The following is a 26520-nucleotide window of genomic DNA, read 5'->3' on the forward strand; positions in this document are numbered from 1 at the left end:
TTTCAAACGCACCCATAATTTAAATAATAATTAATCACAAATTGAAATTTTCTGTAATTATTTACCACGATTTAAATTGACAATTTTAAGCAAATCAATAATGAATGTCACTTAGTTTCACGTTCTTAATTATGTATGCTTTGTTTAATTAAGTGAATAATGCTATTTTTCATAGAGTAGCACACAAGATTGCGCATGACCAATAAGATGGGGACACTTGTACGTAAAGACAATTAATAAAGTGGATGAGTTTGCTCTTTGGTGAATTTTTGTTATCTTAAGTCATTATGTTTAATTTTGTGTGTACTTCTATGTGCAAATAGCATTGCTCTAATTAAGCTCCCAACAAATAGATAGCTTAATTTTGGTTGGGTTGCATTCATAATTGCGCGGGTGCTCCTCAATAGAGGAATAAGAAAATAAAATTAAGGTGGTTATACATTAGAAGACTCACTTTGGAGTCTTTGGTAAGGAAATTAAAGAAAAAGAGAAATACTACTTTATTATATTCCTAATTAACTAACAATTTATGAGTTGAATTTGTGAGCATCTCCTCCCTTTAACTCTAAGGTGGATGATTCGAGCCTCTATAGTGGTTGTAGAGTGATTTATTATGTTTGGATTCAGTTGTATTCTTTAGGTTTGGGAGGCAAATCAAATTGTTTCATATAATTTACCATATAAGTTTAATTGAGTGTTTTTCAAATGAGTAATGATACAGCCACAAACTCTTGTACAAACTTATTTTGTACAAACTGACGTGGCATTAATTCATTGGTTGAATGAAAATATAAATGAATAAAAATAAATCATGTGGGCCAAGTGATATTTAATTCAACCAATCTTCTCATGCCACATCAGTTTGTACAAAATAAGTTTGTACAAGAGTTTGTGGCTGAATCATTACTCTTTTCAAATAGCTTTATTTAGCTAGTCACCGGAGTTCAAATGTTATCAAATCAAATCAGACTTTGCTCAGCCCTCTATTCTTTTGAAATAAACGTAAAAAATAAAAAATAAAAAAAACGGTATGATAAAATTGATTTTAATGTTCTTACATTACTGTGTTTATTTATGGTTAACAAAGTTTAAGACAATTGGTAAATTTTAGACCTACTTGTTACCACATTCACATATAATGGAGACAAGCCTGATATAATTAATTATAAAAAAAAAGTAAGAATAATTATAGACATTTCATTTTTTTATTCCAATTGTTATATAAAATAATGTGTTATTCATTAAGTGGTTAATAATTATTTACAAAATTCAAGTGAATTAATTGGATTATCTCAATAAATGCCGCATTATTTTGATATGTTTTTAGGATAAAAAAATTAGAATATGTAGCACTACTAAAAAAGTAATCAACCAAAAAAAAGTGGATTTAAACAATAGTTTCCACCATATTTCACTCTTCTTTCTTTATTTTATTTTAATTTTTTAATGTTCCCTTCAGGCTGTTAATAGCAAAAATTGATGAACTGCCAAAAACGAAAACAAGCTTTAACAATCAAATTTAAATATTTAATGGCGGCGACAAGAACAATTTTTTTAATGGAAATGGCAAAGTTGAAATTTCATTGCAGATAAGCAATGGGCCTAAGTACGTTAATAAATTCATTTTTGGGCTTCGAATTACAAAACCAGGCCGAAATTGAGACGAGGCCCAAATTAAAACGTCGTCGTTTACTTTGGATGCAATACAACCGGCAAAACCTCTACTCTCTGCCTCTTTTCTTTTCGCGCCTAGGTTTTCTGAACTAGAAGCAGCTGCAAAACTAGGTACGCTTGTTTTGCTTCTGATTTTTACCGCTTTATCAACAAATGTAAGTAAACTATCAATCTGGGTTCTTCAATAAAAAATTATTTCTGTAGCAACTTTCCAAAGTGTTCAGTTACTTAAGCCTACTCGTAATCAACAACAAAAAAAGGGGGGGGGGAGAGAAATTTATGCTTCAAGCTTTGTATTAGATGAAAATTTCATTTAGGTTTGTATTAAATATCTTTTATAATCTTATTTGTATAGCTCATCCAGTTCTTAGTGTTGAGGTGGTCTTTTGTAAGGTGATTATTTATTTAAACATTCTTACTTGAAGTATTTTATGCGTATCGTTAGTTTAAGGCTTTTCTTTTTCCCCTGTTTTTCTGAGTTTGAATTCAGCCCTTAAGCAAACAACAACAAGAAGAAGGAATTCAGGAGGGTTTGTTCTTATAAAAAAAAGCGGGAAAAAATGGAGGATTTGTTATTTGTTTTTATTAGTATGCTCAAATTGCTTAGGTTAACTTTTCATTTCAAATATTTGTTGTGATAGTGGATGGATTCTCTTCTTGTAGGTTAATTGAGGGCAAGTGTTTTTGGGAGGGTGCTCATGGTTGCTGTTGGCTTAAAAGGTTTACCATCTAGTAGGCAGAGACTCTGTGATTTGGTTGAGGATAGCTTGATGGGCGGAGATGATAAATCATATAAACCAGGTAGAAAGAAAAAGGGCCTAAATAGAAAGGCCAAGAAAGAAAGTTTTGGTTTTGATGCTGATAATTCGAATAAAAATTCATCTGGTCACGGGGCTGATGGGAGTGCGAGTGCTAGAAAATCTTGGAAACATCAAAATGCATCAGACCCGAAAACCTCGGTTGTCAGGTACAGCACTTGTTAACTTCAATTGATTAAGATTTTATTTGTTCTAAGTTTTCCCCAGATTATGACTAAAGTTTGGAGAATAAACAACGTGCTCATTTGTTTCCCCTTCTTTTTAAATTATGTTGAATAACCATCTCTGGTGGTGACTGATATAAGCATTATGCAACTTTAATGTGCTTTGTAGGAAACAGGTTGACCCTGATTTAGCAAAATACTTTGCAGAAATTTCTAATCTTTTTGAAAGTAATGAGGTTGACTTGGAAGAGCGATCTGTTTTATGTCGTAATGCTCTTGAGGAAACTAGAGGGAAAGAATTAGAACTTGCAACTGATTACATCATAAGTCACACTTTGCAAACTCTACTTGAAGGCTGTGATGTGGATCATCTTTGTAGTTTCCTCCGAGGCTGTGCAAAGGTCTTTCCCGCTATTGCTATGGATAGATCTGGTTCTCATGTGGCTGAGACAGCTCTCAAGTCTTTAGCTATGCATCTTCAAGATGAACATGCCCACTCCATAATTGAAGAGACTCTAAAATCGATATGCAAGGTATCAAGTATTAGACACGTTTTGTATCAGGATAAGTTTTGGGTTGTAACATGCAAGGAAAAGTCATTGATATCTTTACTGTCAGTTAAAGTTATGCGTTTTAAATAGTATGTTTCTGCTTAGGTTTTTCTCTTCTTTTTTTAATTAAATTAAATTTTTTTCTTTTTGCTTTTGGTTCTTGGCAGGTGATTGTAGCCAATCCTGTTGATGTGATGTGTAATTGCTATGGATCTCATGTTCTCCGGAGTCTTCTTTGTTTATGCAGAGGGGCACCTTTGGATTCCTCTGATTTTCATCGAGCAAAGCCATCACAAATTTTAGCAGAGCGGTTGAATTTGGATGCATCTCAATCAAATAGAAACAATTTATCATATCACCACCCAGTGTTTTCGGAATTATCAAAGTTCCTTATATCAGGGATCTTAGCAAGTTCCAGAAAAGACCTGAGGACCCTGCAAACTGATCAGTACAGCAGTTTAGTTTTGCAGGTATGTTTGAATCACCCACTTATTGCCTTTGTTTTCTTCATTTCAACTCAGTATAGTATTCATAAGAAGGTGTATTGGTTTGATTAGCATTTTCTTTCTCTTGGCAGACGGCTTTGAGGTTGTTAGTGGGGAATGATCCAGAGTTGTTGCAGATAATTTCCATCCTTCTTGGCTCCAATAAAGAGAATGTAGTGGAAGGGAACTTCATACCAATGACTGTAGTGCATGATGTACTAAATTTGACGAAAGAAACTGCATATAGCCATTTAATGGAGGTAAGAAACTTGCTAATGGGTTGTGCCTCTATGCTTGGAAATTCCATTTTCCGTTGTTTTCCTGTTCGTCTGCCCTCTCCAACACCCTTTCCCCCACTTTTCTGTTTTCCATTTGTTGTTGTGATTGTTGTTGTTTTGAGGGGGCGGGTGTTGACGTTGCAGCTGGTTGATGTTTATAGGTAGAAATTTTCCATCATTCCCATCAGCATTTATAAGTAGAAGAGTACCTTAAGACCAAATTAGTATGTGACAATGGTACATTAAGCACAGTGATTCTCCTATATCCTGAATTGTTAAGGGACATGAATCTTCAATTAAACATGTAGAGTGTGGACACATCCGGTTCCCACCTTAATAAACTTAACTTCCTCCTTTTTATAAATACTCTTTACAGTCAAAAAGATATTTCAAATTTATCTTATTTCAGGTTTATGACTTAAATGATTAGGTAATGTTTATGTAAATATTATAGTGATTGGATACTCATACTTCATGAGCTATGCAATCCTGTCATATATTTGTAAATTATGGTAGCTTTTCTCATTTTAAATTATGTTAAATTTTATTAAATTTGCAGGTGATTTTGGAAGTGGCTCCTCAAAGCTTGTATGATGAAATGTTCACGAAAGTCTTCAGAAACTCACTGTTTGATCTGTCGTCACATCATTGTGCAAACTTCGTTGTTCAAGCATTAGTTTCCCATGCAAGAGATCAAGATCAAGTAAGTTCTCTGTGATATCATTTACACACTTGTACTTTTTAGGTCTTTAAAAAGTCTTGCATTTCTTGCCTCTTGCTATGATGAAGATATACCATTGGTAGTTCTATATGGTTTTCGTTTTTCTTCAAATTATATTTCCTTCAACTTGTTATATGACTTCTACTGCCATTTTTCTTTTTCAGCCACCTTGAAATTTTAATTGTGTATGTCCCGCCAAAACTTCTTGTTTTCTGAATTCCTATAAAATTTCTTTTCTTCATTGTTTCTACTAGATGGCATTGATCTGGGAGGAACTTGGTGGTAAATTTAGGGAACTTCTCGAAATGGGAAGGTCAGGAGTTGTTGCTGCTCTTATTGCAGCATCTCAAAGGCTCCACACCCATGAGCGTAAGGTATATTATTTACACCCGCCATTTCATGTTTGTTATCATGCACTAACATTTTATTTAGAATTCTGAAATAGTACAACTTGACAATAGATTTACAGATCTTACTTATAAGATCTTTTGAATCCATCAGTTAAGAAGAACCTTGAAAATGTATTAACCTCACAATGGGCCTTCTGTAGGCGCGAGCTCAAATCACGATAACGATGGTTAAGTTTTGTTTACTTGTTTGGCAGTGTTGTGAGGCTCTTGCTGCTGCAGTATCTTCAACGAATGTGTCTCCAAGATGCATTGTGCCCGGGATACTGTTTCTTGAGAGTTACTTTAGCTGTGAAGATAAATCAAATTGGAACTGGCCTAAAGGCATAAAGATACAAATCATTGGTTCTCTGATTCTGCAGGCAGTCTTTAGATTTCCAAGTGTATGCTTACCCCTTCTTCCTGTTTTTCATAGTAGCTTGATTTTATCTCGGAACACATTTGGTTGCCATAAATATAAAAATTCAATATCGACTTCAATATTCCTCATATCTTGTGTTTCTATTACCCAGGAATTCATACAGCCATATGTTACCAGTATTACATCCATGGAGGCTGACCATGTCCTTGAAGCAGCAAAAGATGCAGCGGGAGCACGGGTTATTGAAGCTTATCTAAGTTCAAAGGTTTCTGCAAAACAGAAACACAGAGTAGTTCTGAAGTATGTCATGCTACTTTATTTGGTCATTTTATTTCTTTTAGAAATTTCTATATATGCTTATTTTGTATGCAATTCTTGTTGAGCACACTTTATCAAGAAGATTGTATAAAGTACGACTTGATCTGCTAGAAAACCACATAATACTTAATATCAAACTGCAAATTGATCAGGCAACATATTGCAACCTGTTGTAAACTAGTTATGCATGTCCAGATGCATGTAGGGCAGGAGGTAACATTAGCTACTTTTCAGGTGTTCTTAACATATCTGGCTTCTCAGCATTTGTTGTTTTTAACCCTACCTGGCCTTGCTGTAGCCACCATAGGTTGCTTTTGGAAAGTTGGATGTCGAGTACATGTCAACTACAAAGAACTAAATAGGATTTAAGTCAAAACTAATTGAATACATATATTTTGCTTTCTTGCTTCTCTTCTTTTGAACACATACATGTTCTCACTTATATTATTCCTTAATAATGTGATTTGGGGAGGATTCAATCCAAGAGGAATTGGTATTTCTTGACCAGTGATAGCAATCTTTAGACTCTTAGGCTGTCATATGACGTGCCAGAAGCATTTCTTCCACACTCTAACCAGCAACAAAGACAAGGATCAGTGGGAAATATCTGTTCATATACTTAAAGTAGTCAAAGACACAAGATCTGATGCCTTCAATATAATATATCTTCACTTCTTTGTCTCACCATGTCAGTAAATCTCATTTCTTTTTTTCCTCAGAATGTTTTGTGTGCGAAAATAAAATTAACTGAGAAGATTCACACCACTAATATCTCCCACTAAGCAGCTTACTCATACTTGATAATATGTTACTTTATTCTGGTCAGGAGGTCTTAATCTGGCTGTGATATTTCAGATATCATGCACTTCTGGAATTCAATATAGATTTCTTTTCTAGAAATATTTTTTTACTGAAGTTTGCTGCTGGCTTACTTCTAACTTTTTGTTTTATTTTGATTTCTCTGAAGGCTAAAGGGGCACTTTGGAGAGCTTTCTGTACACCCTTCCGGCTCATTTACCGTGGAAAGGTGCTTTACTGCTAGTAGTCTGTCTTTAAGAGAGACCATAGCATCTGAGCTGTCAGCTGTGCGAAATGCGCTATCTAAGACAAAACAAGGCCCTCATCTCATAAGGAAACTAGACATTGATGGGTGAGATATAATTCTATATATACTGTTAATGCTTTTTCTTAACATTTTGTCTGTCTGTAAATTGTGCTAGATCTCATGATAGAAATTCTTGCCTATCCCCATATTTCCCCACAAACATGTAGGAATTACTTTTTACTTGGGATGCAATATTTAGCTCTTTTTGAGAGTTTAGTTCTAATGATCCATTGTTGTTTGCGGTCTTTTTACATGTTGCGTTTGCTTTACCAACAGATTTACTGCCCGACCTGATCAATGGAGGTTGAAGCAAAGTGCAAAGCAATTAACTTACAAAGAATTTTATTCCACATTTGGCTCTAATGATACTAAATCATCCAGAAAGGACTCCTTCCTTGCTGATTCATCCAAGCAGACATCGAACTCCCAAGGAATTAAAAACATGAGGAAAGAGATTGATAATTGCCTTGATTCAACTGCACTATTATTGGGCAAGTCAGGCTTGAAGCGCTGCTCAGAAAAAGAGGAACATCGTGGTGAGAAATATGCCAAACATGTCATGGTTGATGATATCTCAAAACGAAAAAACAAGAAGAAAAATAAAAAGAATCAAGTTGCTTCAGAGTACACTGGTCCATCTAGTAAAGGTGCGGAAATTGCAGCCAAACCCTTCCTCTCTACAGATAAAACAGCAAAGAAACGGAACAGAAGCAATAGGCCATCAAAGGCTTCAAAGAAGTTGAAACCGTGAAGGTTTTTATCCTTTGGGAGTTAGCGAGACATGACTGAAGCTGCATAAAGCTGTAACTGTAACTTATTTGTAGAGTTTCATTAAGCGACAAAAGGGATATGTTTTGTTGTCACATTTTGTTTAGTTTTGGTATGTTGAAATTTTGTTTTGGTTGGAATGTATGAAACCTTTCAAACACAGATGGAATATTCATTTTTCCATACATTCAAAATTTATACATTTACATTCAACAACAAAACCCAACAGCTTGTGGTAGCAAAACTTGACAATGGATTGTACATATTGCAATGCATCATTCTACATGTGGCCCTCCTATTATAGAATCTACTGAACATCAAGAAACAATATAGTAACGAATGAAAAAAGAACACTGAACGCTGTAAAACGCTAGTTACTGTCTGTTGCTATTTCTACTTCTTCCTCTTCTATGAATGATTGAACCTGGCACAAGAAAACACACTTAACTAAAGTCAATCATGGAAAAGCTGCTGAGTGTTGAAAGGCATGAAACTGCTGGTGTGAGAAGTTACTTGTTCTGCGTCGGATTCGGACCGCTACGTGGAATTTTTCTGAAGCTTGAGTCAACATGCTTAAAAGGATGCTTCTTGTCTCCATGCAGATCCTTGATAGCTTGAGAAGTTGAAGCCATGGTTGATTGTACTTGTGCTAGTGGACGAGCCTCTGCTTGAGCTTTGCTAAGCAAAGTTGATAGAACTAGTGAAAGCAGAAAAACAGCAACTGCCAATGCTGTTGAGTAAGCCTTCATTGTTGTGCTTTGGGTCTTGTGTTAGTGTTTTCTTTGAAAGTGCTTGTTGCTTTGGTGAATAAAAAGTGCTTTCCAAGCTGATGTGTTGATTAAAAATGGAAATGGGTTTATGGTTTAGCGATGATTTGTTGCACTTATAAGCTGGAAAAATCCAGTTTTGGGATCTGAAATCAGTAGGATCATGTGCTTTGTGTTTGACTGTCACTTATTGTTGGCAACTCTTTGACTGTAAGATTTTCGTAAGAAGTGATGATATTTTTCTAGATGGGGTCATGTGATGACGCACGTGATTTTGATATTGATACTTTTGGGGAACCGAAAATGTTAATAATATAATGCAGCTGAAGCAGAGTTCCAAGGCCAGTGTTGGATCCCAAGTCCAGAAAATGTTTAGAAAAAAACAGCTGGTGTTTCAGACTCAAATTGAGACTCTTATCAAGAACACGATGGATGTTTGTTTGTCAAAGTCAAAAAAATGCTTTCTCATGTGATGATGACTGAGCTGCTTTTCTGCTCCATTGGTCGAGTGCTCTCTTTTATTCAGCTGCTGATTGGGTGATGGTTCACAAAGCATCATCATAAGCTGGCCTGGCAGTAGCATAACCAAAATTACAAATATGCAGGGGGATAACAATTGGCTCATTTTTATGATTGTACCCAAAAGAAGTAAAGAAAATGTAGATAGTATGCCTGATCTCTTGTATCTTTTAAGGATGCCTAGTAAGATTTCTTAGAGTTTGACTTGTATGGATATTTTGGTACATAAATCAAACTTATTAATTAGGCAGGCATTCATTTATTTGTTAGATGGAGATGTAAATCATTGTTAGTGTTTCGTGTTGGGTTTGTGTTGTAACTATTGAAATATTAGCTCAACATGACCTATTAACTCAATAAACTTATCTTTAATCTACATTATTGTATAAAAACCATATATTTAAACATTACTTATTATTGTCGCTATTGTGATAATTGTAAATCATGTTTGATATTATAGATAGATCACCTTATATTTACTTAAATATGAGTTCTTCTAATAGTTAAAATTTGATAAAATAAACCTTCGTGAGAGGGGAAACTAATTTAATTTTCTAGATACATTATCCTTAATTAGTAGAAGCTTGATCATAAGAGGTAGAATAACAAGAAAAATGGAGCTATCATCGTCAATTCCTACTAAAATAGTAATAATTACTTTTATTTTGAAAGGAATTATAATAATTTAATATGGGTAATAACATCTTATTTCGTCACTTCTTAAAACATATTTTATGAGAACATAATTTATTTATTTATATTGAAAACCCTGTTTAAATGACTAAAATGTCCTTTCATTTCAAGTTACATCACTTGAAATGGTTGCCTTATTAGTTAATAATTATTATACTTCTTATTCTTGGTTTAATAGTATGTGTCTGTTGTCTAACACTTGTCTAATTCTTGTTCTTTTGATGTTTCAGATTATGTTTTGGAGGGAAGTAATGGGACACCTTTTGCAGGTTAGTTGTGTATGCTTTCAATGCAATTTTCTCTTAATGCTGTTTGCCTTGATTTAGTCTCTGAGATCATTTTGATGATTCTGATGCTGGAATTCTTTTGGTTATTACAATTAGGTGGATACTACTATGGAAAGATCAAGTTTCCTCCCGAGTATCCATATAAACCTCCTGGAATCCTGTATGTGCTCAGCTGTTAGCTGTTACCTCACTTGTAACAATTATAAATATTATTGTTGGAGTACATTTTACTTTCTTGTAGCATGATCACTCCCAATGGGCGGTTCATGACACAAAAGAAACTCTGCTTGTCTATGAGTGACTGTAAGTATATTGGATTATAATCGATATAGAATTATTTGGCAATCTATGGATATACATTGGAGTTTTCTGTGATCTTGTCATTTTGCAGTTCATCCTGAAAGTTGGAACCCTATGTGGTTCCACGTGTCGATTTCGTGTTAATACTTGAAGCTTCTCCTTGTTCTTTGGACAAGGATTTGAATTCACGGGGAGCCGCTAGGTGGTAGGCACAAAATTTCACTTAAAACAAGAGACACCAAAGACAATATGAATGTCGTTGTCCTGCTACAGCAGCCAGGTGATTAAGGTAATGAATGAGTTAAGAGATGGGAATGAGATTGTGATGTTTGTTTATTAGCTAGCATAAAAACCTTCTAATTAAAAGCTAAACATGCACGACTAATGCAAACGAATTAACTTTATGCTGACGTGACTTAACATGAATTCAATTCATCTTCATGGATGCATAAGATATTTGTATTCTTTAGCAGGTTTGTGTACAAAGGGTTGCTGCCATGTATCCGTATAAGAGGATTCGAACTTAGTGATGATATAAAAACTGAAAAACCCTAGTTATAGTAAATAAAGTGAAATGGGTTTGTGAGTTTGTTGACTGAAGCAAGCAAGATCAAGAAGATGGAGTAATGGGGGAATAGAAACAGTGGATGCAGGAACGGATGTGCATGAAAAATGGAACATTGAACACGCACACCAAAGCAAATGCCGGATGGCCGCTGCCCTAAAACCTCTTGTGTTACTGGAAGTAAGATAACATTGATCACAAAAATAAAATTTGAAAAAAAATCAGAGAAAAAGAAAAAAGATTGTTTCTCTCTCTATCTCTCTCTTTAATCTTTATGTATGTGGTGCAACAATCTCTTTTCCTTTATCAAATTTACCCTAAGCTCTTGCTCTCTCTCTCTCTCTCTCAAGCCACCTACACACACAATAATTTATGTGTATGTGTATATAAATCATCACTGTGGTCTATGGTAGCCAAAGTAGTGTAGCTAGCTGATCTCTCTTCTTTTGTCCTCATCAGATTTCAATATGACAGATCCTTATTCATCAAATCTCCTCACTGGGTGGTTCAATTTCAAGGCTCTTCATCCTCACTACTCTCCTAACATCATAAGCAATAAGTCTTATCTTTCAAAGTCAAAATTGTCTTCCTCCTCCTCCTTCACCTCCTCTGAAAGGAGCACTTCCACTAATAAACTGCTTAGGCCCTGCTTGGAGACAAGAAGAAGATCGACAAGAACCTTTCGTATGTAATTCCAAGGAATAGGACAAGATAAACAGTACTGATGATGATGGTGAAGAAACTGTAGCTGTGGCACTACACATAGGGCTCCCTAACCGTAGCAGCAGCTCTGATCATGATTTGGACTCAATAAGGCTCTCATCATCTGCAGATGTGACGGCAATAACAGAGGATAAGATTAAGGAAGGAGTAGTCATGAGTTTGGAAAGATTAAACAAAGGCCAGTACTGGATTCCTACCGCTTCTCAGATTCTCATTGGTCCAACACAATTCTCATGTCCTATTTGCTCCAAGACCTTTAATCGTTACAACAACTTGCAGGTATGTACATAAAGTCTTCTCCGTTTTTCTGAATTTAATTTGTACCTCATCTTTTTATTAATTAATTTTATACTAACAAGATACGAAGCTAATTTGTTTCTCCTACATAGTTTTAATTTTTGCACGTTAATTTCCCGGTTTTAGATTTGTTACATGTGCACGTCATCTATAGTTTGAACAGAAACTCAGCTCAAAGCTGGGGCTTCTTGTGTGTGATGGTTGAAAAGTTCATGAGATGTTCATCATATGCTTTCATTATTGTTTTGAAGATTGTGCATGCTCACCACCCATTTCCATAATGTTTTAAAGGAAGACTGATGAAAATTTTAAGTGCTTCCAGGGTTCAGATGATGATCTTAGATCATCAAGAACCTGTACCGTTCTCAATCTTCACACTCCAGCTCTGCACCCAATTATTCTTTTTTTCCTTTTAAGCGTTGCAAAGTTAAATTCACAAACCCCAATTTCTCAAGTCTGTTAAACATAAACCCTGAACTCAGATGCCTTCGGCTTTGAATGATTAGTAGAAAAATAATCCCAATCTGACAAACCAAACTTACCTGTAAATGGTCACAACAAATTAGGGATTTGACATTGCTTCATATTCGAGAGTACCCATTACAAATCCTTTACAAGTCATGTTCTTATTGAGACGCATTTTAAAGAAACTTAGAACTATTTTTATACAATAAGATGAATAGTTTAGAGTCTAGCAGGTATTGTCAGATAATCAAAATGTATTTCACAATTATCAATGATCAAAGAGGTTTAAAGTCAAGTTGCTGTAATTAAAATTTAATTTTTTAAAATTTCACTACTCTCTAATCTCTGTAGATGGGTTTGCTCGGTTTATGTTCTTTTGAATGTCGCCTAACGTACCGTTTTGTTTCTTCTATCAATTTGGGGTCGCTCAATGCTGTAGCATATATACATAATTGAGTGTCTCTTTCTCCTTCTCTCTCAATGTGGCATATGGCAAAACTTTAAGCTGCTTTATTCTAATATTCTTGGTTCTGGCAGTCTGGCTATATCATGTGTGCCTCCTCTTTTTGCTCGCTCTCTCCCTCTCTCATCATCATCATCATGGGCTTGTTTGCTTGCTTGCTTCAATATTATTGCAGATGCACATGTGGGGCCATGGATCTCAGTACAGAAAAGGACCAGACTCTTTAAGAGGAACCCAGCCAACAGCCATGTTAAAACTCCCTTGCTACTGCTGTGCACAAGGATGCAAGCATAACATTGATCATCCAAAAGCAAGGCCTCTCAAAGACTTTAGAACTCTCCAAACACAGTACAAGAGAAAGCAAGTGATCAAACCTGTTTGAGGAATTAAATAGAGCGACCATGATCTCCTCCAAGAGAAAGTGAGCAAATGGTTGAGCAGGTCACCTCGACCAGGTGCTATGAGGTGGAGCAGATCACCTCGACCAGGTGCTATGAGGTGGAGTAGATCACCTCGACCAGGTGCTATGAGGTGGAGCAGATCACCTCGACCAGGTGCTATGAGGTGGAGCAGATCACCTCAACCATGTGCTATGAGCTTGACCAGATCACCTCAACCAGGTGGTCTAAACTTGAGCAGATCACCTCGGCCAAGTGATGACCAGGAATAAAGACTCAGTTAAAATAAACCATCACAAAGCTCCTCTGAAAAACCAGGGCACGAATTTGATCAATTAATGGTTATTGTCACGATCTAAGGTCGTGGGTGTGGGGTATTTTAAAAAGACCCCGAGAAAACCACGTGAGGAGGGCTCTTTTTCTCGGGATCTGACTGAGAAATTCTTTCTGGAGACTCTACTTTACTTTTCTGCAAATTATTCAAAAAGCTTTTGGTTTTAAAGCAATGTTTATTAAGCCATATGAAAAATGGCATATTTGGTTTTTCCTGTAAACCCCATAACTGACTTGAGCGTTGGAGGGTTTACGCCGGAAAAACTTCCGGCACCTCTGACCATTCTCTGTAATTTCAGGTACTTATTGATCGTCAGCTTGAAGATTATATGCTCATGAATGTTCTGCTCATAGTCAGAGAATATTCTTAGAGATCAACCAGCAGCTTCCCACCAAACAAATTTAATGCTGATGCAGGGATCCGAAATTGAGTCACTAACCAACTGGTTCGGATTTCGGCATCAACAAAACCTTTCATGTGCAGAAAATGTGGCAAGCCATTTGCAGTTAAAGGTGATTGGAGAACTCATGAGAAAAATTGTGGCAGAATTTGGTATTGCGTTTGTGGGTCGGATTTTAAGCACAAAAGGTCTTTAAAAGATCACATTAAAGCCTTTGGCCATGGCCATGCGGCATTGGGTATTGAATGCTTTGAAGAAGATGATGAGCCAGCTTCTGAAATTGAACATGATGGTGAGTACTCAGTTTGACACACACACACACACACACATGCAATTAATAGGTTTAATTAAAGGAATCATGGCACCAATTTTTTCTATCTTGTGCATCTTTTGCACTCAATGCTGATTAATTTGTTCCCGTCATCATGTAAAGCCTAGTGTAAATTTGAGTAGATTTGAGGATGAAGTAGCGAGTGAAGTGTGAAGTTTAATTAAGGATTGTCCGTCTGGACAAGTACTAAGTACGTACGATGATTTCAAGTAATTACTGTTTTTTACTGAAGTGCTTAATTTTATGTAGTTACTGGCAATCGAGTTGGAAAAAAGTGTTCCTTTTCCCCCAAATATTTATTGTGAGCGCTACGAATTAACCAATAATTAATTAATTATAAGTGGGATGATAAAATCTCTTACCGGTTTGTAACCCCTAGGTGGCATATTACAGTGAGCTTTTAAAGAACAAATAGCGAGAAAGGTTGGAGATGATTTTCATACTTCTCAACACTCCTCCTCCCAACCTCGCACCATATATATGTATGACGGACCTACCCACTTACATAGTACTCTGATCATTAAACTTTACATATTTTATTTTATGAAAAATGTGTCCAAAATTAGTTTATTTAACTATTTCATAAGAGACTTCGGGTAAACAAAAAAAAAAAAATGACCTAAGAGGAGAAGTTGGGTCCGTGTGTGTGTGTGTATAGAGAGAGGATCAAGAGCCCATTTTTTCAAACAAATCTCAGCATTCAATCCTAATCAATCGAGTGGTTAAAATTATTGTTGACGTGGATTTCTTTTTTAAAGAAAAATTAATAAAATTTGGCCCCACCAAATTTTACATACTCCTTGTGCTTTTTTTCTTATTTTTGCCTATTTTAATACTTTCCTTATTTCTTTCTTTCCTATATATTCTTCTCTCAATGGTTTCTACCTGGAGAAATAATAAGTTTAGTCCAAGTGGTAAGAGTATTGCCTTTTTGGAGTCAAGGTCATGAGTTCAAGCACCGTCTTCTAAAATCCAGTTATGCTCTTAAAAAAAAAATTGTGTTGTATTATAAATTAAAGAATATGGAAGGGAAAAGAAGTGTTAATCACATTAAAGGATGAAGAAAAGCTTAGATATACTCTATAATTTTCTTTTTGTTTGTTATTAAAAAAATTTAGCCATAAAAAGTTTGCAGTCATGTACACTTGTTTGTGGAGTGATTATTAAGTAGTTCTTATTATTAATACCACCCCCCCCCCCTCCCAAAAAAAGAAGAGAGAGATTGATGGAAAGTTTTGTGTGACTATACCGGTATATTTATAAGGCTAGATAATTTTGTCATTCAGGATTATTTTTTAAAAAGAAAAAAATTGTTGCTATTAAACAAATGATTTTGGAAGAAGATCATGCAGTAAAGAGTGAAAATATGATGAAAGGAATTAATAATATTTAAACTTTAAAAGAAATTCATATAATCAATTAATTTTAACCATGAGATTGATTATGATTTGAAGACTAAGGGCTTATTTGGAATTGCTTTTAAAAGGTTCAAAAGTGATTTTAAAAAGCTAAAAACTAATTTTAGTGTTCAATAATTTTTAATCTCTCTTATATTTAACACAATTCTATATATATTATAATATAAAATATTCCAATCCAAGATCTTGAATTTATTAAAGTTGGATAAAACTATTAAATCATATAGTTAATAGTATAATGATATTATACTATTAAACCATATTACTTAATAACATTCCCAGATTTTAAAAAGGTTTAAGATCTTGAACCAAATAAGTACTCTACCCTCGTGTATATTATAGAAATCCAACTTTATACTCTTTTAGCTTCAAATAGATTCTTATTATTATTATACTGAGATAAAAAGTAAAAAAAAATATAATTGATAATATAAAATATTTATTTTAATTATTAATTATTACATATACACAATTAAAAATATATATATATATATATATTTATAAATATGTAAATAAATTTTATTCAAAATTATGTCCAGTTCAATTATCTATATTCTTACCATAATTTAACTGTAAAATTTATCAAATACATATGATTATTTTTAAAACTCACAATAGTTTTAAAAGAAATTTTACTAAATATTTAACTAATCCTCTTCGCAGCTAATTATTTTTACAGCATAACTAATAACAATTATTTTAAAAGATATTACATTGCCAAACTGCCCCTAAGATTTTATATAAAAATTAATGCTAAAAAGAGGGTTCCCCAATCCAATCCCATGTATATATACAAATTCTTAAACAAAATCTCAACTCTTAAATTACAGTCAATGCCATTGCGCATTTAATAATAAACAGTACAGTCTCACAATAATTTAGCACTAATATTAATTAGCATATATTCATCAACAGCTTTAAAGAGAAATCAAGTAACAATAAGCTCGTATAGGGGTTTTGTTTATTAAACGAAGACGTATTCCATGTTGTTAACTTAACTTGTTACAGGAACTAAGAAGGACTACTGAAAAAGATTTTTTTTTTTTTGAACGAAAGACGATTCATTAAACAGCCAAAGAAACACATAACCAGGGAGGAAGAACAAAACTCCACTCTCCCAAACCTAACATAGAACTCCCCACCCGAGCAACAGTGTGGGCAGCGGAGTTCGCAGATTTACGAACAAAAGAGAACGCCACTTCTCCTAAGGACTGAGCCAAGGCTCACTGAAAAAGATTTTAAAAAATAATAAAAGAATAATTAACAGTACCTACCCTGCCTGCCGCCATTAGTAAAACTTCATTTGATTCTCCTCTCTCTCTCTCTCTCTCTCTCTCTTCATGCCACCCCCTCCAACACTTGAACCAAATCAATTTTTTAATCGATTCTGAAGTAAATTAGATTTATTTGATCTTTGGCGCTTAGTTAGCAGGTGGTAGACTTGTGTTTGAGAGGATGCAACTTGCAGAAAAATTCAAAAATGAATTTTAAGATATATAAAAGCTACTGCTCTGTCGGGTTTAAATTTTAAGATATATAAAAGCAATATGCCACTTCTCTGCACAACTTCAAAAACACATTTTAAAATGTTAACACGATAGTAATGCTGTCATAATATTCAATACTTTTGGATTCATTAACCTCTCTACATTTTTGCCCAGGTGATGTGATGAAGAAAGGCAGAAACCCGTGCATCGGCAGTCCGTCCCTCTTAAGTCTTCATTTTGTTAATCTTATATTTATTTTAAAAGTAACGATAGATTTATTAAAGTTTAGGGTACAATTTCCAACCATCGAATTGACCAAGATAAATTTTGGTAGGTCATACAGCAGCAAAAGAAAAAAAAAAAAACATTATTTTATTTCTAATTAAAAAATGTTCAGAAGATAAACCAGCTTCCTCTTAGTATGATTGTTTTTATCTTCAAGCTGGGTGATTTTGGAAAACTTCACGTAGCAAACTAATAGTTGGACTCTGTTTGGTATTGAGAGTTACAATAGTTGTGAAAAAAAAAATTATAACTATGAAATAAAAACTAATAATTTATAATAAATACAAAATTTAAATAAAAATTTTCATAAAATTAACAAAAATATAATAAATTTTTTCATTATATAAGTATAAAATCAAATCAACTTAGTTTCTAAACTACAATAAATAGTGTTTATCAAATACTTTATTACTATAACTTTCAACCTTAATCCTAAATAAAGCCTTAGTCACAATAAAAAAACCAACCATCATGTTAAAAAAAATAAAAAAAAATAATATCCCAAAATTCAAAGAAAAATCAGTTACGCACACATCTAACCATCATTACACTGGCATTTCCTACAAAATGTGCAATCAGCCATGGTAAAGAACCGGTATTGTTGGCCATTTCATGAAATGGCCGGAAGCCTCTACGACTAAATGATACGTAGCCAAAATTTCTCAATCTTATCAAGAGGGGGCTAGGAGTGACACAAGAGGTTTAAGCAACCTATAAGTTTAGACAATCAATGTGTTTTATGTATCATTGAAACAAATGACACTCACATTTCGGCATGCATGCAAGTATTGAATTACGGCAAAGACACCAGTACTCTTTGTATGGGATCAACATCCAAGGCATTGTTGAAGGAAGCTTGGTCCCCAAAGTAGACGAAATTCTGAGATTTGAGGAAAAGAAACACATAAGAAAAGAGATAGATTCAGTTGAAAATCACAGTTTGAAAGATCCACACTTGCACAAGAATCAGTAAACATGAAGCCATGAGTAGTTACAATGGATAGGGAAGACAACTCACCTTTTCCCAGTAAGAACTCCATAAGCTGACCTAGCAAAATATGATCTTGAAACCCTAGTAAAAACCTGTCTGTAGTGAGGTATGACTATTTGTCCTGCAGGATATTTTCGTATTCCTGTTAGCGCAAAGTCAAAAAGAAATACAATCCGGTAAATAAAAAACCACAACAGCTAATCCTTCTTATGCAACAAGCGTGATCAAACACTTCTACATTTTAGTACAGCTTGTCCTTGGAACAAATAGGATCTTTGCACAAGGCCCTCACCTATAGTCAAAAAGTTGCTGTGAAGAATTGAAACCAGAACATGAGATCTTCCACTTATGTTTTCTTGGTGCAGTGAATTTTTTGAAGGTGAACTGATTTTATCAAGGCTAACAATCTCTGGAGAATTAACACTATTGCTATGACAAGATACAATCTCAAACCATATCCCAGCTGGAAATCTTCTTCGTCTCACCAACCAGAGTACAATTTTAATATAAGGTGTGGCATGGATAATGGATATAATGACTTCAATCAGCATGCAGATAAGGCTAATGCTTGTGTTCATCATGGTGAAGAAAATATAGAAAACAGAAGTTGTTGGTAACAGAAGTAGCAGTGGCGTAAAGAGAAGAGATCCAACAATATGTTGCTTCACAGTGTACTCATAGCTATCCAGTCTTTGTCGAAGAGGATTCCACTTACGACCCCTGCCAAAATAATTCAGCAACTGTATGAAGAACTTAAAACCAAAAAACATCAAAATCACAGAGACAACTAAATATCAAGACATTTTCCTGTTTTCTAGGAAAAAAAAAAAATATATCAAGCACCCATTAATTATGTAAAAGAAGGGCCTAGTCATAACAGTAGGTCTCATTTGAAATTGCAACCTATGATGCAGTAAAGTTGAAATATGCCCATCCAGAAAAAAACAAACAATCAGCAGCCAGCCAACCTCTTTCAGAAGTAATATTACTTCATAGTACATAACAAAAATTTATGTGATCAATAGACATGAAGCACTCATTAGATCATGTAAAAAGAAGAACCTAGTCTTAATAGTAGGTTTCATTTGAAATTGCAACTTCCAAGAGAGATTCTTAATGATTTTAATCAGAAAAAGTTTTAGTTCAGGCTAACCTGAACAAGCGCCACAAAGCTGCTAATGCCTGTATCTGCTGAGAGTACAAAAGTGATATCATCCAATGGAGGGTTGAAACATGCAACATCACTACCACAATCATGTCTCTAACCAGGGCAGCAGGTACAGTCATCCCAAAAAGAATTCCTAATATAGCAAGTCCTTTCACCAAAGAAGCCAAGAGGGAATCCACAAAGAACCATAGTGTAGACCATATTTGGATGGCATTAAGGGAAATCATGCCAAGAACTCCGGCCAACTCGGTATTCAACTTGAAACCTGCTGGCACTCCCATCAACCATACACAGCCTGTACGCAACAGCTCATTCGTAGGATCATTGGCAAAGTCCAAAACCCATAAGCAGACTGATTCCGCATTAAACAACAGTGAGAAACCAATCAAGTTTCCCAAAAGCAAATCGACAGCTAAGCTTGACCACATGGAGTGCTTATGTAATGCAGCTTTCTCAGCATATTCGACACATGACTGAGACCTTACAAAAAAATAAAATAAAATAAAATTATGCCACAAGAAATAAAAGGGCCTGTTCCGGAAAATGAAGACAACAATAGATCAAATGTAATACACTTAAGATCATGGTATCCAGTCCATCTAGGTTGGACCAAATAGTCTAACAATTCAACTGGTTAACCATGAGCTTTCCAATAAGAAAAACAGAGAAGTAAATTTTATTTTTTTCTTTTTCTTGGTAGGAATTACAAACTCCCTTTGTTTATGAGAGAATAGAGAAAATAAACAACATTTTAAACAATTCTAAATTAAATAATCGAAGTATATAATTTCATTTTGTACCACAAAGGAAAACCTTATAAATAAAAAAACCCCAACATATGTTACTGAGAGCCTCTCGTCACCTGAGGTCATTGTCCTGAAGAAGGATAGGCCAAAACAAGATCTGACCACAACGAATTTGGATATTAATCCAAGTAGTGTTGAATAACCTTTTTGATGCAGTGTATATCCACGATTGTGATCCAAAACTCAGAAGGCTATGAAGAAACTGAAGAAAAATATAGAATATAGTGGACAACGAAGCCATAGACAGAGCCAATAATTGCCACACCAGGGCAATGAGCCTAAAAACCACAACACATGCCGTTAGAAAGTGCACATGCAACTAGGATTCTGTAAGCACCAAAGACTAGAGAAATACCTGCAAATAATAGATAACTTAGTGAAAGACCTGCTGGAGCCCACATGTCTCTCAAAGACCATTTTGGAAGCAGTGGCACTATTCATTGCCAGAATGACTGCATCCTGAATTGAGGAAGACAAAAATACAAATCTTCAGTCACTAAAGAATTTTTGAAACATGTTATATAGCACAAAGGGAAATCTTGCAAACTACTTTACCAAGTCATTGAGAGGTTGCTTCTGGTGAAGTTCATCAATCCACTTGGGTTCCTTGAGAGGAATTTTTGCCTTTTTGGAAGAATTCCAAAAACTCAAGGAGAAATGGCATGCACCATATCTGGGAGTTTCATAAAGTATCACCTAAAATTTTCAAACAGAAAAGAGAGTCACCACAACTAAAAAATACAACTTAAACATATATCAAGCAGTAAAGTAATCATGACTTATCTTTAGCAATATTTTTTTTTATAAAAAAAAGGTAACCATGACTTACATACGTGGACATTGCATTGAGACACCAATCGCCCGTTCCAGTGAATGTGATGCAATTTAGGAATACAGTGAATATTTCTACCATGAATTTCATAAGGATCATATATCATCTCAACCCAGTGATTGCTTCCATTAGCAGCTTGCCTATGTTTCTCTAATAAGCCATCAAGTTTGTGGCACCCACAATAGTATCTTCTATTTCTCTTTCTAAGCATACCCTCACTGTTTAGTGCACAAGCAATACGACAAGTAGAATACTTTCTTTGATCATTATCTCCCACTCCAATCCTGAACAACTGATCATTATCGCTGGGACATGCGGCACACTGACCAAGCAAAGAAAACATTGACTTATCCTGTAAAGTCATAGACATGCTCCTGCTTGTATCGCAGAGGATTTCCTGATAACAAGAAATAGTGCACACTGTAAGGTATAATCTAGAATTAAAATCCTTCACATACCGACTTCAAATGCACGAAAATATGCTTCATTAACTCCATAAAGCCTTTAACACACAAAAAATTAGAGCATTAACCTCCATTGCAGATTCATTATCCATCCAAACAGTCTAATATCCATCAAAAGTGTTTAGTGTAATCAAACCTCATCACAACATCTCCCCAAATTCAATAACGTGTTACTAAGAAAACAATATGAAAGTCCAAACTCAATTATGTGTTGCTAAGAAAACAATATGAAAGTAATACAGTGAGAAACAGGGATATAAGAATATAATCTTAAAACATCCATAGCTCTAATCCAATTAAATCTGTATGATATCAGTTCTACTAGTTCTAACTGAACAAAGTATACTCACCAATGAATCATAATATAACAGTTCTACTAGTTCTAACTGAACAAAGTATACTCACCAATGAATCATAATATAACAGTTCTACAAGTTTCAAAGTGAACATAGTATACTCATCAATGCCTCATAATATAACTTTACGACATTGTCCGATGTTGTTGAACAAACAATCATCTAAACTTGATATGTACTGTGCGAGTAAAACAATTAAAAGAAATGCAACTGAAATGCTCGGACCTTGGAGAAGTGCATGTTCTTTACAAACTTCAAATTGCCAAAAAAGATGAAAACAATTATTGTTTATACCTTAAGACTGGATTGGCAGCCAGAGAAAGAGGATTCATCACAAGCGAATGCCACAACAATATCGAGAGACACCGATGAGCAAGAGATGAACCAGCCGAACAAGAAAGTGAACGATGAAGAAGGCTCAGTTGATGACAGGTGCTTCGGCCACCAAATCCTACATTGTTTTCTCATTTTTCACCTTGTGATCATCTCATAGTGTCAATTAATTATTCGACCATCAATCACTCTCCTATCCACAAAGGCCAGCACACTAGATTAAATTAAATTAAATTAAATTATCCTTTATTTACAATATTATGCAATGTATGGTAATAGATCCAAAACTTTATTGTTTTCTCCCCGAAATTTCTCGAGAAACAAACACAGGATTGTGATTAGACTACGTTAGCTGTAGTTAATTAGATAATTAAAGTTCATTGTTAGAAATAAAGAGATACTGAATAAGCTCTTACAAGCTGAAGAAATCGGTGCCATTACTTCCGGATTATTCAGCCAAGAGTGAAAGAAAGCAAAAGGAAAAATCTGAGACAAAATGTTGAGCGTTAGCTCGACTCCATGTCTCTCCGTCCCTGTCTGCCAAATCTCAAAAATAAAATTAATATACGATGGTGAGCTGTTGCAACTTGCAAGCACTCCGCAGGGTTGGCAATATGCAAGCACAGGCCCAATCCCTGAAGCCCATCCAATCTTAAACGGGCCAGGCGGGCTTGACCTTTTATCAAAATTTTAATAAATTTTTCTAAAGCTGTAAACTTAAAAAAAAAAAACCACTTAATAAAATATTCTGGTTATGTGGGGCTAGAGATGGCAATTGTACCCGCAAACCCGCCCAAACCCATCCTCCAAAACCAGTCTGTTGCGGGCGGGTTTTGTATTATAAATTAAAACCCGCACATGGATGCGGGTGGGTTTGGTATTAACCTTATATCCGGTGGATACCCGCATGGATATCCACCAAACCCGCAATATTTTTTTCAAATATTTTTAATTTAATTTAAATCTAAAAATGCATAAAGAAAATAATGTCATTAATCAAATTACCAAATAGCCAAAGGCTCAAAGTTGTGTATGTGTGTATGTGGCATATCTCATATTCTAAAGTCATAATTTAAAGAAAACTAAAGGCATTTTCCTTCGAATTAGTATTTGAAAATATTAATCTTAATTATTATTATAGGCATTGTGTTGGATGAGTGCTTATGGTGGTGAATGAAATGAATATCTTCTATTGGAGCTTGTTTTAAATGATAATATGAAATGTAATTATTATTTTTAGATACTAGTTTGTGTTTTTTAAATGGATTTGTGTAATTTATACTTAAATTTGAGAATTTGTGTTGAATTGATGTGAAAATTTTAATTTTTCATTTACATTGTTTAAATATAAAATTGAGTATGTTATATGAAATTTGAGGTTATTATTATAAATTTATATATTAAACATTTGTGATTTTAAATACGGAAACCCGCAAAAAATCCGCCGGATACCATTGCGGGTTTGGTAATTGTTAAAACCCGCTGCGGATGGGTTTTTGTAAAAAAATTAAAACTCGCTGCGGGTTGCGGGTGAGTTTGATAATTTAAATTTTGTGCGGGTTTAGGTTTGGTAATGGCAAACCCGCTGCGGGCGGTGCCCATTACCATCCCTATGTGGGGCTTGCACGTATATAAACACTTCACATAAATTATATATGATTATCGGATTATCCAATACATGATTAAATTAATTGGTCTATTTGACTGCTTGGACAATAAACCAAAAATTATTCTGATTATATAATTTTTTTAATTAAATTATAAATATCACAATCTCAAACATGTTGAAAATCTAAATGCATAAACATGTAATGCAATTAACAAATACTGATGTTGCCTAATCAAATATGAGAACAGATTATTGCAAATTATAACTTTGCCCAAAATAAATAACCAAGCAAAAGAAGAAATGAAGAACTGCAACTTTACAATCACACACACACACATATATATATATTCAAAATTAATACAGAAATTATTATTATTATTTTTACAAGAGATGAGAAAATCCAACACGGGAATGGGTAAGGGCGTAAGGCTTCCTCCTTTAGAAGAGAAAGCACATGAAAATTTTCATGTTTACTGAAATCGATTAACAGAGGTATTCCCCCTTTACCTTTAAAAGAAGGACAATTCAGTTAAAATTCAGCCAGTGTTATGAACATGGATCGGAGCAATCATAGCCTTAACCATAACAAGAGCTAAAAGTCCCTAAGTTACTAATTTAAGAGATCAGAGCTCCCAGAATTTTTTTAATTTGAGAAGAAAAATATTTCCTTTTTTTGAGTAAATCTTCCATAACATTATTAATGAATTTGTATGTTGTAACGTCATGTAATATTTAGATTTATATTTTTATTTTAAATAGAAGCCGTGGAGTTTAAAATTCGAAAAATGGCATTCCAAAAATGACCTCTCCTCCGACACACTCTATTTAATTGGCGGACTCCAAATAAAAAATTCCAATCCACATTTCTAACCTACACTTCAGGTCCGCACTCTCACACTGGCCAAACCGGACACCAGTCCCACTCTCTCAAATTTTAATTCCAATCCACTTTAAATTTAACGTGAATTTCAATACCATTTCCCTTGGATTTCTCCTTTTTCCTTTCTTTTAATATTTATTTTAAAATTCAACACAAAAATAAAAATCTGCACTTCAATTTTAATCTCTGTTTCACTTTCAACTTTTACCCTTTCCATTTGCCTTAGATTTGTTTAATCGTTTCCTCTTTAGCATCATCGAATTTGTAAGGAAAAGGTTTGACTTGTAATAATGATATTACAAAACACTGTATGCATCATCTGATAACCAATGTGTATTGTTTTGTTCACATGCTTTATAGCCTGGCTTTGATCTATTAGAATTGATGCTGATCAATGTTCAACGATCGTAGCATAACCTCCAAGCCTCGGTTAGATCTGCGTTGACTTTTCTTTGACCCGCCTCATTCTGCTTCAGGTTTTAGTTGCTAAGAAAATGAATGAGAGAAGAAAAATAGAAGTAGTTGTAGACTTTGATTTGAAGAATAAGAAAAAGATAAGAAGGTAGTGCGCGCGTAGATCTATACTGATGCTTCTCTAGATAGATTCTTCTCATTTTGTTGAATGTAAATGCTTCGATTCTGAGGATCGTTGGTTTTTTATTTTTGATTTTTTCAGTTAATTGAAGCATGTGTGGTGGCCCAAATAAATCAGAATCTAACACCGAAGATATGAATAATAACTCAACTGCTGAGACTGAAGATTCTTTTCCCAGCAGGCTGCTGGAACTTGCTTCTATAAAATGATGTTGAAATGCAGGCTTTAAAACGGATGTTAGGGCGGGATCCTTCCTCTGTCGATGAGGTTGGCTTATGGTACGGGCGGCGTGTTAATGGATCAAAACAGATGGTATCTGAGCATCGGACTCCTTTAATGGTTGCTGCCGCTACTTATGGTGGTCTTGATGATGTTCTTGAGCTTAGCTTATACTGTTGCATTCTTCGGCTGACGTAAATGTTTCCTGCGGCTCGGACAGAACCACTGCCCTTCATTGCGCTGCTTCTGGAGGTCCTGCAAATGTGGGAATATATTTATAAAAAAAAAAAACCATATATTTATACATTACTTATTATTGTCTCTATTATGATAATTGTAAATCATGTTTGATATTATATATAGATCACCTTATATTTACTTAAAAATGAGTTCTTCTCGTTTCAAAAAAAAAAAGAGTTATGCTAATATTTAAAATTTGATAAAATAAACCTTCGTAACTTGTAAGAGGGGAAACTGATTTAATTTTCTAGATACGTTATCCTTAACCAGTAGAAGCTTATCATAAGAGGCGAAATAACAAGAAAAATGGAGCTATCATCGTCAGTTCCTACTAAAATAGTAATAATTACTTTTAGTTATCCACCGATTTTATACAAAATACACAATTTTTTCTTCTTAGCAAACAATCCACACGAAGTTTACAAGGTGTATTACTTAATCTGCTCTCTTTATAACACGTTAGGGTATTTAACGGAATATTTATTAAATGACTATTTTACCCACAAAACTTAAAATGATTATTTTATCCAATTTAAAAGCAAGACTTTTAGCTATAAAGGGGTAATTATAAAAAAAAAATTTAAAAATAATAAATAATTATCAAATAAAAGTCTTAATAATAATAATCAATAAATCAATAAATTA

General features: G+C 34.4%; 2 protein-coding genes, 1 long non-coding RNA gene and 1 other non-coding gene across 8 annotated transcripts; 2 read left to right on the plus strand and 2 right to left on the minus strand.

Annotated features, from left to right (window-relative positions):
* The first annotated feature begins 1713 nt into the window (after positions 1 to 1713).
* On the plus strand, positions 1714 to 7837 carry LOC102619433 (pumilio homolog 23). 3 transcript variants are annotated; one of them, XM_006465737.4, is made up of 11 exons: positions 1714 to 1785; positions 2338 to 2641; positions 2826 to 3189; positions 3375 to 3677; positions 3785 to 3952; positions 4530 to 4673; positions 4946 to 5065; positions 5296 to 5481; positions 5611 to 5759; positions 6745 to 6927; positions 7159 to 7837. In XM_006465737.4, exons 2-11 carry the CDS (start codon positions 2373 to 2375, stop codon positions 7631 to 7633), a joined length of 2361 nt encoding a protein of 786 aa, XP_006465800.2. In that variant the 5' UTR covers positions 1714 to 1785; positions 2338 to 2372; the 3' UTR covers positions 7634 to 7837. The 3 variants fall into 3 exon arrangements, with proteins under 3 accessions (XP_006465800.2, XP_006465801.2, XP_052300344.1); XM_006465738.4 differs by having other exon boundaries at positions 1733 to 1829; XM_052444384.1 differs by lacking the exon at positions 1714 to 1785 and adding an exon at positions 2046 to 2067.
* On the minus strand, positions 7815 to 9295 carry LOC107177730 (uncharacterized). Its single transcript, XR_003065289.2, has 2 exons — positions 8164 to 9295; positions 7815 to 8074 (listed from the first exon to the last, which is right to left on the minus strand). It is a non-coding gene; the product is annotated as an uncharacterized LOC107177730 (transcript).
* A 557-nt stretch (positions 9296 to 9852) lies between these two features.
* LOC107177726 (uncharacterized) lies at positions 9853 to 10221 on the plus strand. Its single transcript, XR_001508688.3, has 3 exons — positions 9853 to 9898; positions 10013 to 10076; positions 10158 to 10221. It is a non-coding gene; the product is annotated as an uncharacterized LOC107177726 (long non-coding RNA).
* A 7477-nt stretch (positions 10222 to 17698) lies between these two features.
* On the minus strand, positions 17699 to 22897 carry LOC102618848 (phosphatidylinositol N-acetylglucosaminyltransferase subunit GPI1-like). Of its 3 annotated transcripts, none has more exons than XM_006465736.4 (10): positions 22749 to 22897; positions 22294 to 22525; positions 21181 to 21576; positions 20903 to 21043; positions 20703 to 20806; positions 20404 to 20625; positions 19527 to 20021; positions 18666 to 19093; positions 18401 to 18494; positions 17699 to 18262 (listed from the first exon to the last, which is right to left on the minus strand). In XM_006465736.4, the coding sequence occupies exons 2-10, from the start codon at positions 22465 to 22467 to the stop codon at positions 18127 to 18129; spliced, it is 2190 nt and encodes a 729-aa protein (XP_006465799.2). In that variant the 5' UTR covers positions 22468 to 22525; positions 22749 to 22897; the 3' UTR covers positions 17699 to 18126. The 3 variants fall into 3 exon arrangements, with proteins under 3 accessions (XP_006465799.2, XP_052300345.1, XP_024948232.2); XM_052444385.1 differs by having other exon boundaries at positions 22294 to 22546; positions 22749 to 22891; XM_025092464.2 differs by lacking the exons at positions 22294 to 22525; positions 22749 to 22897 and having other exon boundaries at positions 21177 to 21324.
* Positions 22898 to 26520: the final 3623 nt, after the last annotated feature.

Source organism: Citrus sinensis, chromosome 7, assembly GCF_022201045.2.
Source record: "Citrus sinensis cultivar Valencia sweet orange chromosome 7, DVS_A1.0, whole genome shotgun sequence".
NCBI lineage: Eukaryota > Viridiplantae > Streptophyta > Magnoliopsida > Sapindales > Rutaceae > Citrus > Citrus sinensis.